The sequence below is a fragment of the Castor canadensis genome, chromosome 2 (genome assembly GCF_047511655.1).
Source record: "Castor canadensis chromosome 2, mCasCan1.hap1v2, whole genome shotgun sequence".
Lineage (NCBI taxonomy): Eukaryota > Metazoa > Chordata > Mammalia > Rodentia > Castoridae > Castor > Castor canadensis.
The window spans coordinates 31,794,159-31,806,993 of NC_133387.1; the positions used below are offsets into that span (position 1 = coordinate 31,794,159).

Here is a 12,835-nt window from a genome sequence, read left to right on the forward strand (position 1 = left end):
ATTTTTTTCAGTAGGGAACCCAAGACAGATAACCATAGAAATATGAGGATGAATGACTAGGTTCCATTAAACCTATAAAGGAATAGTCAGATACATTTAAAGGATATCTGGCTTTGGAGTAATCTTACAAACCTTCTTGGAGAAAAATAACTTTTGGGGCATTTCTCAAAGGAGGGTAGGACTTGGCTGAGGGTTGGTGGGCAAATGAACATTCCAAGTGGAAGGACGGAAGGCACTGCAAAAGTAAAGGTCCAGAGCTGAGAAACGACAGGCTTCAAGTGGAGAATTACAATGACTTTTTTGGTTCCGTAGTGATTTATGGAAGAAAGTGAGGAAAGAAATGGAAAGGATAAGTGAGGGTCATTGTGGCAGATTTTAGATGTGATGGGGGAAGAGTATATCCTGTACTTCACAGGGAGCCCTTGGTCATTTCAGAGAGAATCATTTCATTAGCCTTATGACTGAGCTTTAGTACAGCTCAAGGTACTTTGGCAGGGATCATTGGAAAAGAAAGCTTCTGATTAGTTTGATTAGTTTTTGTCTCTGTTTTTAAGCCTGCTGCCTTATGTGTTGCATCCTATTGTGGCCAAGGCATGTATCACAAACAAAGTTAACATGATAACTGCAAGCTACATCACACCGGCACTAAAAGAACTGGAAAAGAGGTGAGCTTCACTCATTTCCAATGAAGTCAATGGCTCCATGGTATAGTTTCTACTTATGTCTGACATTTTCTTTTATCTCTTTCCGCCTGTTGCAGTGTGGAAGATGCTGGCATCACAGTTATTGGCGAATTGGGATTGGACCCTGGTCTTGATCATATGTTGGCAATGGAAACAATTGATAAGGCCAAAGAAGAGGGAGCCACGGTGAGCCCAGTTCATACCCAAAGGCCCCTTTTTAGGAAAGTGTGAAAAGATCTAGCTTTTTGAGTAGAGAAATAATCTCTCTGAGATTTTGATTAGAGATGTCACTATATTATAACTCATTCTTTGGTAGGGAATTTCAAACAGGATTCTTTAATTGCAGACATATCTGTGAAGTAAAATGTCTGAGTGTGAGATACCAATTGATGTTTAGAGAAATAGATGCTACTATAACATTTTGACTTAAAGATATTTGGACTGCCTTGTAGATTCTGTAATGAGGTTTGATTTTTAAAAATGACAAAAAAATCTTTGGAATGTCATCAAACTTTTGGTGTACGAAGTATTTATACATGACAGAGTACTACTGAATATGTAAATGTGACCACACACACATATGTATAAAGATATACATGCAAATTTGAACAGGAATTGGTAGGAGCTAACAAAGCAGAACTGAACTAATATTAAATTGACGTTTTCACTGAAGAAAATATTAGTCATTATCTCTAGAGATTTTTTTTTCAGGGATATAAAATATAACTGCAATTTAATCAAAAAGTATCTGGCTTTAAGGCTGCATGTTTCAAAACCTTAATAACTTTTAAGAAATGAAAAAAACTCATAGCAAATTTACCCTATTTATATCATCCCCAGTTAATGACTTAAATGCATCATTCTTAATAGTTTATTATTAATTCTCCCTAATTTATTGATGCTTTCATTTACAGATTGAATCTTACGTTTCCTACTGTGGTGGGCTTCCAGCCCCCGAACATTCAGACAATCCTTTGAGATATAAATTTAGCTGGAGTCCTGTGGGAGTTCTGATGAACATAATGCAACCTGCCACCTACCTGCTCAATGGAAAGGTGAAGGAACATCCTTGACGCTTTAGAGATACAAACCTGAAATAACATCATAAGGAAGTCCAAACTCTTTCTCCCTGATGTGAAGGTCCTTTACTTGTGGCTATGTGTCTGTTCCTCATTTTCTCCTCCTTCCCAAAGTACATTTTCTGTGCCTTTTACTGTGGTCTCCTCACTCTATGCAGCAAATCCTGTGCTCATTCTTCTCTTTTTGCCTTCTCTCAAGTTGTTTCTGAAAATGCCGTTCTCACCTTGACATATGTAAATACTGTTTATTTTTGACTTATTTCATTATGATAGACACATACCGAGTACCTGCCACATGTTGAACTTTGGATGAGGTACCCAGGTTGTAATACTGAATGAAGTTCCTGACCTTGAGAATTTTTAGCTGGTTGTGAGTTCTCTCAGAGTGGAGATTTCTTCCCCAGATGCTGTATAACAGAATGTAAGAACTCTGAGGTTACTATTATTTTCACTATTTTGCATAAGGAAACAGTGGCTCAGAGATGATGTTAAGGTCATCAGCTGGGACTCAAACCTAATTCCAGTTGACTCCAAAGCCTTTTTCCCCCCACTTTCGCAGATTGCTTCATGTCAGGACAGGTAGACACTGGAATAAATAACTATAATCCAAATGGAAGAATTTCCAAAGTATGCCAACATACCACAAAAATACAGATGACAGGACAACTGATTTGGCTTAGGTGAAGAGAATGGGGATGGGAGAAAAAGAAAAAGTAGTGGAGAAAACTATGTGCTCAGCCTTGAAGAATAGGAAGGTGCCAACCAGACAGGGGAACTGATTCATGATACAGCAGGTTTATAAAGGAGAAAACAGGTATAAGGTGTTAGATAGCTCAGTCACAGTTAGAAGAGATTGCAAGTAGAAGAGACAGTATTCAAAAGATATTTATCTGTCTTTATAGTTTATGCTTCTAACTATAAGGAGCAAGTCATATTTGGAAAGAAAATGTGACAAGACTGAGGGTGCCTCTTTGAGTTGTGGTTCCTCATTGCCTCACTGGCCTTACCTTGGTGTGCCAAGAGTGATGAGTGGTGTGTTCAGTGTTAAGTGTCAGTATTAAGATTTTCAATGTTTCCATGAATCTAAATGTATTTCAGGAGCAAAATAAAAGAATTTTTCTTTACTTTTAAAAAAATTTTAAACTTTCATAGATTAACTGTACATGTTTAGTTGACACTTCAATACATATATACATTATGCAATGATTGTATCAGGGAAATTAGCATATCTTTCCTCTCAAACATTAATTTCTTTGTGGTAAGACTATTTGAAATTCCCTTTTTTAGGAAAGGTATAGGAAGAGGAGGATGAGGAGAGATTAGTAGTGGGTACAAAGTTGCAATTAGATAGGAAGAATAAGTTTGGGACACAGTAGGGTGACTATAGTTGCATTTGAAAGGACTTTTTAAGAAACAAGGTGAATGTTATAATCAGTCATTGTCTTTCATGGCCTGACTCACAGTTTTGAATGTGCAGATGCTTGGGCCACTTTCCCAAAGATTCTGATTTGCCAGAGCTTTAAGATTTGTCTAAATCTCCCTAAGTGATTCTAATGTGCAGCAGAATTTGAGGACAGATGACTTAGTGACCAGAGGTCCATAGCTCCATGTAAAACACTACTAACCCAGGAGGATACTTTAGGTTGATGCTGGAAAAGATACATGATGTGCTTCAGGGTAAGAACCAGGATCCCTGCGTTCGAGGACAAGTGGCAGGCAGCATCCTTCACAGGGTCATCAGCGACCAGGCAATCACAAAGGCCTGGTCATCCTGGGCATCTGTGTCTCATGTAGTTCAACTGACATTTGGTACAGTTCTCAAATCTGCCTTGGGTTTGGGTTAGAATCCCATTTGATTTCTACCCAACTCACAACCTTTCACACGTTACAGCCCATCTCCTGCGGAATTCAATAGCATCTTCTGCCATTTGCAATCCTGAAAAAAAGAATGATCTGTGTTTAATGTAAATTAACATGCAAAGGCAGGAAAAATTCTTGCGTTAATTGGCTGTGATGCTTATTTTTGGGTAGCCATAGAAATGACAAAGAAGATACGAATGAAAGCGTCAGTGGCATGTGCCCAGTGGGAGGAGCAAGGGATTGGAAGCAGTGGGCCTGGCTTTGGGCTCTACCTCTCTATCCCTGCTGGGTGAACAGGCTGCTTGTCTTAAAAGAAAGACAGCTTTGTAGAGATCTTGCAGTATGTCCTAATGGCGTCATATAGGTTGTAATCTGCCTCACAGCAGATTGACAGGCATGCCATAAGTCATTAACAAATGTTAACTACATAAAGAAATCAGCTCAGGAAAAGCAAGAGGTTATTTTCAGGTAGGAGAAGTCATATCTGTTAAATTTTAAGTTTTCCCTTTTATCCTGAACTCCCTTTGTAAAAAAGTATGCTTTTTTGCATTTCACTGACATTCTGTGGAAGATGCACAGAGAAAACATGATGCTTCTCTTTTCTTTGCTAAAATGGTACTTTTTTTCAAGGTTCTGTTCAAGTTTCCTCTTGTGGATGGAGCTTTTCCTGACCACTCTAGCCTTCCTTCTCTATTCTTTTGTCTGAACTCAATCAAAGTGTCAGACACTTTCATTGTCTGTGACTAAGAATTTTCTGAGGGCTGTATTATTCTCTCAGTAATTCAAGTGTATCAGTCTGTCTCCCAAAGCAGATTGTTAAACTTCTTAAAACCTCTCTTGTGTTCTTGTCCCTTTACTCCCTCTACCATTCTCCCCCTCCATCATGGAGCAATTCTTAAATAATTCACTGAATCACAACAGGGAAGCTATGTGACCTCTCTGGCTTGTGCTTAAAGTTGAAGCCTTAAACTTTTTCAGCAATTAGAAAGTGGCCATATCTCATTGTCCTGCCTCTTAGCAGTAATTCCAGCTGCTGGTACTCTTTGTAATTTCTGACTTCTAGCAAATCTGATTTTCTTCTATGTATCTGCAGACAGTGATTTATCTTCTCTTGGCTCCATTCTCTGGATAGGTGGTAGTACACTTGCCTGAACTGGAGCATAGGGAAATCCTGTATCTGGGAGGAACATGGCAAAGCTTTTCGTCATCTTCCTTAGCCAATTCTCCCAGTCTACTCTAGCTATATAAAAATGGCACTTGTTCTCCAACCATAGTGTCAGGATAAATTTTCTAGCCCTCTTTTCATTGCCTGCCATCACCCTGGCCACTGCAGCAAGCCCCTCCATTTTAGAAAATTAGAAGTTTGCACTGCCCTCTCTCCCAGTGCCCACAGCCATTAGTAGCACCATTCTCAGATGCTTCATTGGTGTTGTTATCTCTGATCCTGAAATAAACACAAGTAAGAGACCATGTGATATAGTAGAAAGAACATGGGCATTGGAGTCTGGGAAGACCTGGGCACAAATCTGCCTCTGGTGATTCTCTCACATTTTCCACTGTGAAAAATGTGTTATTACATGAATTAAAAGTAAGGGACATTTGATACCTGGCAGACAGTGGGTCCTGAGTTTCCTGAGTTAAATCTGCTTTAGTTCAGTGATTAAGCTTATTGTGATCATTTGAATATTCATTCTAAAATACATGACCGTAATTCTCATTGGTTGGGTGGCATGTGTGTGGAAAAGATTTGAACTTAGCCTGCAAAAGTAGTGAGTAATGAGCCAGTGTTTCTGCTGGAATGGGTCTGGGGTGTGAGCACTCTCAGAGCAGAAAGAAATGCATATTCTCTGTGTGATAGGTAAATATATCTTCCTGTCTTCACCCACATCATCTGTGAAATATTAAACAAGACAGGGCTTATTATTGAAACCATGGTATGCTACTAGAAATATAATGTGGAATTGATATCAAATCATAATGATTACCTATCCTGTAATTTTTGGATCAGATTGCTTAGCCAACTATCAGTCTTACTAAGTTAATCATTACCATTCAGTTTGAATTTCCTGTTATTTTTCACAAAAATTTCATGATAGACTTATGAACTAGTTGATTTATTTCTAGTTGGTAAAGTGCTGGACCATCTTGGTATTTACTGAATTTTTCTTTTAAAAGCATTCCTGAGCCTCAAGTAAGCAAGCAGAGTTTAAAATTACCATAGGTTATAGAAGTGAGATGGGTATGGAGGCTCTAAAGGTCAATATATGACTTCTTTGCTGGATTAAAAAAAACTAAAATCCTATTAGAAGAATTTTGTTTTAAAGAAACAATACAGAAATGGTTTCTCTGGAAATATTTATGGTACAGCTCAGAAGGGGTTATAAGAAAATTAAATTGACAGAAAGCATTCCTCACATTCTTTAGATTCTCACTGTTGGAAATTGATGGTGCTCTGCAATGTGAATCTTTTACATGAATAGACTCCACCCATCCCGACACTCCATTCATTAACCCTTTTCCTTCTGAGGCTTCAGCCATACATAAATGAGTCTCCATTTTCTTTCTAATACCAAGACATGTAATGAACTCATCTCCAAATAAACGATGGGAATCATTGCATTTAGCCACTGACTCCTTTGAGAAAATCCCTATAATCTTATGGTCCCTGGCAGCTCCTTTCTGCAGTGTTGTTTTTTGCAATTGTAGATTGGTCACCAGATTGTTTCCAGCAATGCAAGGAGGACAACATCAGGTAACATTAGCAGCCCCACTCAGAATTCTCACTGTCACTAGTGATTTTGTCACTGTAGAATACTTTCTATTATCTTAAGGGTAATCACAAGCCTCACACACTAAAAGAAAATTTAATCCTTTAGTTAAAATTGAAGATCCTCTCCCCCCAAAAAACCCATATGCTTCATTACATTTTGAATGTGTGTTAGGGAAAGAGGTGTGAGTAACAGAGGTACTGTTATCAAAAGAGCTTGGCACTCTCTGGTTCAACTTCTCAACAGTGCTAAAAATCAGGAGGTCATTGCTTATTTGAGCTTCAATTTATGCTCTTGGCATAGTCTTTGTTGTGAAGAGAGCTCTCCCCTCTGTGCCCCTTCAACATCCCCAGCATATACCCCAAGTTTTATGTCCTAATCTAGGCTGTGAGCTCTATAGTTGTGCAACCATAGTTCCTGGCACTTGATAGACATTCAGTGAATGTTCAGTGAACAAGGGAGTGAATGGAAGAAGAAATTGCACTTTATTTGTCACCTTCCTTATTCTCTCCACAATTTGTATGATCCATGACATAAATAGTAGGTGCTCATAAATGCTAGTTCTGTAAATATACTGTGCAAAATTAGTGCCTGATGTGGCATTCAGAAGAGGTGTAGGAGTGAAAAAAAAAAAAAAAGAAAAGAACAAAGATTACCCTTGTTATTTGAGAATAGAAGCCAGTTAAATGACTGTCTGTTGCTTTTAGGTTACCTTTTTTAAAGCAAACTAATGGAACATAATCTAGTGCCATTTTATCAGAAAGAAAAAATTGAAAAGAAGGCCTATGTTCAGAAAATCTAAATGAAATAAATAAGATTTGAAAGCTTGGGAGAAAGCCTTATAAATTATGATAATAATGAAACAGCTTGACTGTGGGATGCTGATTATGGTGGTTTCACTAAATTTTTTTCAAACCTCTGTTGTGTACGTGCATAATTGATTCAGATAAGCCCAAAAGAACCAACTGTTAGAGCCTCACATGTGCCTTTTCCATACCTTCAGGTTGTGAATGTGCCAGGGGGTGTCTCCTTTCTTGATGCAGTTACTTCCATGGATTACTTCCCAGGCTTGAATCTGGAGGGCTACCCTAACCGAGACAGTACCAGATATGCTGACATTTATGGTATTCCATCTGCCCACACTTTGTTGCGGGGGACATTGAGATACAAGGTAAGCAGCTATATTTTAGATTAAAGTCATTGCCAGTTTTGATGTAATGCCAGTTTGGTGTATATGCTTAATTTTTCTTAAGTAATCAAAATATATTAAGATGACCAACCAAGTTGGAGTCTATATTCTCTGGGATCTTTTGATTGACCATATTAGGAGATTCAACTCAAAATAACAAAAGGGCATTTTTCACTCATTAGGGTTTGGGGGAAGGCAGGAGGCCAGCACCAGGTGTAGAGATCTGGGAGTCAAATGACCTCTCCAGGACTCTATTTCTTTTTGCCTCTCAGTCCTTCCTTCCCAGTAGTCAATGTAGTCTCGAGTTCTATGCAGTGCTATGTTTGTGGCAGCATCTTCAGCCTCATATGGCCTATTAAGTTCAAGTCCATTGGGAATAACAAACTACATCCTTCTCCAGTAGTTAAAAATACAATTTTTACCTCACTAACTGGGATTTGTCCCTGTGGTTAGTGTAATGAAATGCAATATTCAGCTTTGGCCTATGTTACATGATACTAGAATGTACGGCGGAGTTAGTGTCACTGGAAACACATGGATTGGGGCTCAAGAAAGTGACAGGGTAAGATGGGCTTCCCCAAAACAAATCTGAATTATTTTTTACCACAAAATGGGGAATTCATTCTAGAAGCACAAATACAAATGCGCACTACATATTTATTCATCACAAAAGTAGTTATAAGTATGATCAAATTAAGACAACCTATGCAATAGCTTTCTAGCATAGCAAACTACTTTTCCTGCTCTCTATATGCTTTAGGGTGGTTGCTCTTAATCAGTAGATGCATTATCTCTTTTGGGGGCAGATTATTGTAAGTTCTGCCTTTCATTATAAGAGTAAAACTGATGCAGATCAGTTGCTAGAGTGCTTATCTAGCATTTATGTGGCCCTGGATTTGATCCCAGCACCACAAAAAATGAAATTAAGAAAGAGCAAAACTGTTCTATTTAATATTCTGCTAAACTACAGTATGTAATGCATGAGGAATCTTGCCTTTATTCTGCCAGAAAATACCCTGCCCATGATAACTAGAAACAGACATAAATACCAGGTTTTGCAAGATATTTTATTGTTACAACATTATCAATCTTGTTCTGAGCTTGGTGGTGGTTGTACCACCAACAATACAAATAACTTTTCAGTCTGTTTCCTAAATTAGTTATAAAGATAGATACCTCTTTTTGAAAAAAATAGCTTAAAATTTGTTTTTCTTTGAAGGGAAAGTTTTCATCTAGTGTGTATTAATTCTTATTTCAGGGATATTCTAAAGCTCTGAATGGATTTGTAAAGTTGGGTCTTATAAACAGAGACACATATTCTGCCCTTCGACCTGAGGCTAACCCTCTCACCTGGGTGAGTGACTCCAGAATTATGTGCTGTCTGCTACTTTTCCAAATGCCTTCTGAAATGGTCAGGTGAAAATTTTTTTGGACTAGCAAAAGAACCCTATTTCTGGAGAAATAGGGAAAGGAAAGGAAACCTAAAACTTGAATGTGGCTGATGTGCACACTGTTGAGGAGTGAATAAAGTTATCTTAAACTGGCAGAGGCCACTATGGGAAGGGGACCAGGAAGTAGTGAAGAAGTCTGGTAGAAATGAATCAATGTGGGTTGCAATACACAAGTGCATGGAAACAATGCCAGGAATCTCTCTGTATAGCTACCTTTATCCCAAACTAGCAAAAACGATATGTCTTTCTTATTATCTCTTATGTTTTCTCTTCAAAAAATCAGAGAAGAGGACAGAATAGGTTCTGTCTGCAAGTGGGGGGGTGGGGAGGTGGCACAAACAATGTATATGTGTGAAAGTAAATGTAAAAATGATAAAAGGAGAAAAAAAAAGAACCCTTTCTGTAGCTGATGTAAGAAGATAAATCTAACCCAAAAGTCCCCTTTCCCTTCACCATTAGGAGCAGATGGATAAGGCACATTCAGTCTATTTCTTGCACCAACGTGTACCATTGAATCACTTCCTGACCCGAAAGAAGAGTTGTAGCTGCTCTATTTGGGGCTCTGGAAACTTCCAATTGTATAAGTGGTGACGGGAATCACTTGGACTTTCTGAATGTGATGGATCAGTTGGGATGCTGACGTACCTTTGTATGGGACTCACTCCCAAACTCTGAATCCTCTCCTTTGGTTATTCATAACCATGACTAATTTGAATTTCACTTACTTACTTTATGGCCATATCTTTGTTATTTCCAATCCCAGGATCCACAGAGTTGGAGAGACTTTGGAGGCTTCCAACTGAATTGCAGGAATGAACTCACTACTAGCTGGTTATCCAACTTCAACTAGTATGCCCATATTTCAACAGAAACACCAGAAATGTCTCACAGAGGGAAAAGGACCAATATTTAAAATTTTTTGTAATTCTGTGATCCTTTATAATCTAAGTTTTACCTATCACATATTTTGTTGCTAGACAGGAATAAATATCTGTGGAAGCTGGGGTTGAGGCAGCTGGCTGGGAAGGTTGTTACAGACCTTCTTACAGAAGTCCCAGTATATTAATAGTTACAGTCTAGAACAGGAGGCAACAAACTTTTTTTTGTAAAGTATGGGATAAATATCTTAGACTTTATGACCCATACAGTCTTTTTAGAATGACTCAGTGTTGCCATAGATAATACATAGATACATGACCATGACTGTGTGCCAATGAAACGTTTATTTAAAGACTGATGATGGGTCACATTTGGCCTGTTCACTTTTGATCTAGAGCATAATTTCCCTTCTGAGATCCTGGAAAAAAGTCTTGTTTAGAAAGTAGTAAACACTTGAGCCACTGTTTACGTGTTACTTTGAGATTTTTTTACCTGCAAGTTCTGGTTGCTGCTGGTAAACCTCTTCCACTTTATCCTGACCAAAACTGACTGGTGAAAGGTGGTGGAGAGTGGTTGAAAAAAGTGATGGAGCAGAGATATGAAGGCAAAATAAATAAATAAATTAAAATTAGTGCTGGTATTTCTACCGTTTAGTTTTGAGTTTTTATGGCTGAAATTTTATTCTGAGAATACCATCCATTGTGGATGTGTATGTATGTAGATGAGTATTGGGTTACAATTTGTTATTTTTAATTATTTCTAATTTAAAATTTTGAGATATGCTTGAGGATCAGTTCTTAACAAGATAATTTCTCGGCTAACATATGGTTTTATTATATTAGGTACTTAAAATTTTTATCTTTATTTTTCTAAACAGAAACAACTTCTCTGTGATTTAGTTGGAATTTCACGTTCTTCCACATGTGACATGCTTAAGGAAGCTGTCCTTATAAAACTGGAAGGGGACAATACCCAACTGGAGGCTGCTGAGTGGTAAGCATTGACCATTCAATTCATAGCCAAACATATTGGATCAAGGATTATTTGGTCTTTTGCAGTCAAAGAAAGTTCAAGATATAATCAAATATTTTATGTCTGTCTTTAATCAGCTACTCAGTAGCTAATTGGTGCTGATTAGTTGGCCTGTTGTAGAGTGATTACTATATACTATCCTTTGTGGAAATAAAAAGTGCATAAACAGAGACTCTCAATGGCAATTAGAATTTGGAAATTACTAGGTTGAGCTGGTGGTGTATTTCTGTAATCTCAGCTATGCAGGAGGCAGAGATCAGAGAATGTTGGCTCAAGGCCAGGGTGGGTCTATCTCAAAAAATAAGCCAGATTGATGGTACATACCTGTAATCCCAGCTATGTGGGAGTTGGAAGTAGAAGTATTACAATTTCAGGTCATCCTCAGGCAGAGGGAGACCCTATATAAAACATTACTAAGGCAAAAAAGGTCTGCTGAGAGTATGGCTCAAATGGCAGAGCTAGAGCTCTTGTCTAACAAGCACAAATCCCAGTACTGCCAAAAAAAAATAATAATAATTTAGAAAATACTTACTTTGAAGCATTTTTCCCTTTAGTTCCCACACAAGGTAAGATATTGTTGCTTTCCTGTAGATTTAAAACATTCATGACTGCTGTGCATTATGCAGGTATGTTTATTGTGGGACAGATAATCTTACTATTTTCTTAAAAAGGACCAGAGTCACAACGTGTCATCTCTGCTCTGCTTCATGGAGCAGTGTCTGGGGGAGTCCTGGGATGATTCTGAAGGTTAAGACTTTGTCATTATTGCTATTGTATAATTTAGCAGAGTCCTTAAACTAGGATAATCATTTTATGATTCTGCCTTTTCAAGATAAAATTCAAGAAGCTCTTTTCTGCTTCTAATATTAGGACTAGGTCTTGAACTAATAGAACCACCTCTTGTGCTTTTCAGGTTGGGCTTACTTGGGGATGAACAAGTCCCTCAGGCAGAGTCCATTGTGGATGCACTCTCCAAGCATTTGGTGTTGAAACTCTCCTATGGTAAGCCATGGGTCTTGGTTAAACATCTGAAGGTCATAAGAGAGTCAGTGCAACCGGAGGTCATATTGGAGGGCGAGAGCCATACACTAGGAATGGGGAGGTGTGATATGAGGAAAAGGGCACTTGGGCTATTTTTCCAGAGGGAAGAATATGAGAATAACAAGGAAAGGATGTACTTGGATACTATGGGAAAGAAAAAGAATTAGTTTTCCTTTAGTTTTTTAAGGGAAATGTCAAAGGAGCACTTTTGAGAACAAATGTGTGACCTCTACAGCAGTGCCCTCTGGACCGTAAGCCAGACTCTATTATATTAAACTGGACAAAGGAACATGATTAGAGTTTTAACTAACTTGAGTTTTTCCACTTTGTTTTTGGGCTGAAAAGCAGTTAGAGAATTTTCTAATGGCTATATATAGCCAGAATGGAAACTATTGGAGAAGAAGGGCATTATATATGAGCTATAATGATAGTGGCTTTTACAAACGTTTTTTATTTATTTTAAGGTCCTGAAGAAAAAGATATGATTGTGATGAGAGATAGTTTTGGAATCAGACATCCTTCTGGACATTTGGAAAATAAAACTGTAGATCTCGTAGTTTATGGAGACTTCAATGGCTTCTCAGCGATGGCTAAAACTGTGGGGTTACCCACTGCGATGGCAGCTAAAATGTTGCTTGATGGTAAGTTCTGTTCATCTCAGACCTGAGTCTGTCTCCATATCACCTACAAGTCATTCAGTGTCTAGGCATCAAATAATTACTCTCGAGCACTGGCATTTACTAAAAGTGAGGCTTCTTAAGAAGATAACTGCCTGGAAGAGGGGAGTCACCTATAGTGTGTAAAGAGTTAGACCTGATTTCCACCCAGCTCAGTCTTAGAATGGTTGAGGGAT

At 38.2% G+C, this 12,835-nt stretch overlaps 1 protein-coding gene across 1 annotated transcript in view; it reads left to right on the forward strand.

Moving 5' to 3' along the window:
* Positions 1 to 12,835, forward strand: part of Aass (aminoadipate-semialdehyde synthase) — a 67,938-nt gene that overhangs the window by 51,846 nt on the left and 3,257 nt on the right. The window contains exons 16-23 of the mRNA XM_020162416.2: positions 555 to 665; positions 761 to 869; positions 1,598 to 1,738; positions 7,394 to 7,561; positions 8,838 to 8,933; positions 10,787 to 10,902; positions 11,855 to 11,943; positions 12,447 to 12,623. Coding sequence (XP_020018005.2) covers positions 555 to 665; positions 761 to 869; positions 1,598 to 1,738; positions 7,394 to 7,561; positions 8,838 to 8,933; positions 10,787 to 10,902; positions 11,855 to 11,943; positions 12,447 to 12,623 — 1,007 coding nt within the window. The remainder of the gene's footprint in view (positions 1 to 554; positions 666 to 760; positions 870 to 1,597; positions 1,739 to 7,393; positions 7,562 to 8,837; positions 8,934 to 10,786; positions 10,903 to 11,854; positions 11,944 to 12,446; positions 12,624 to 12,835) is intronic.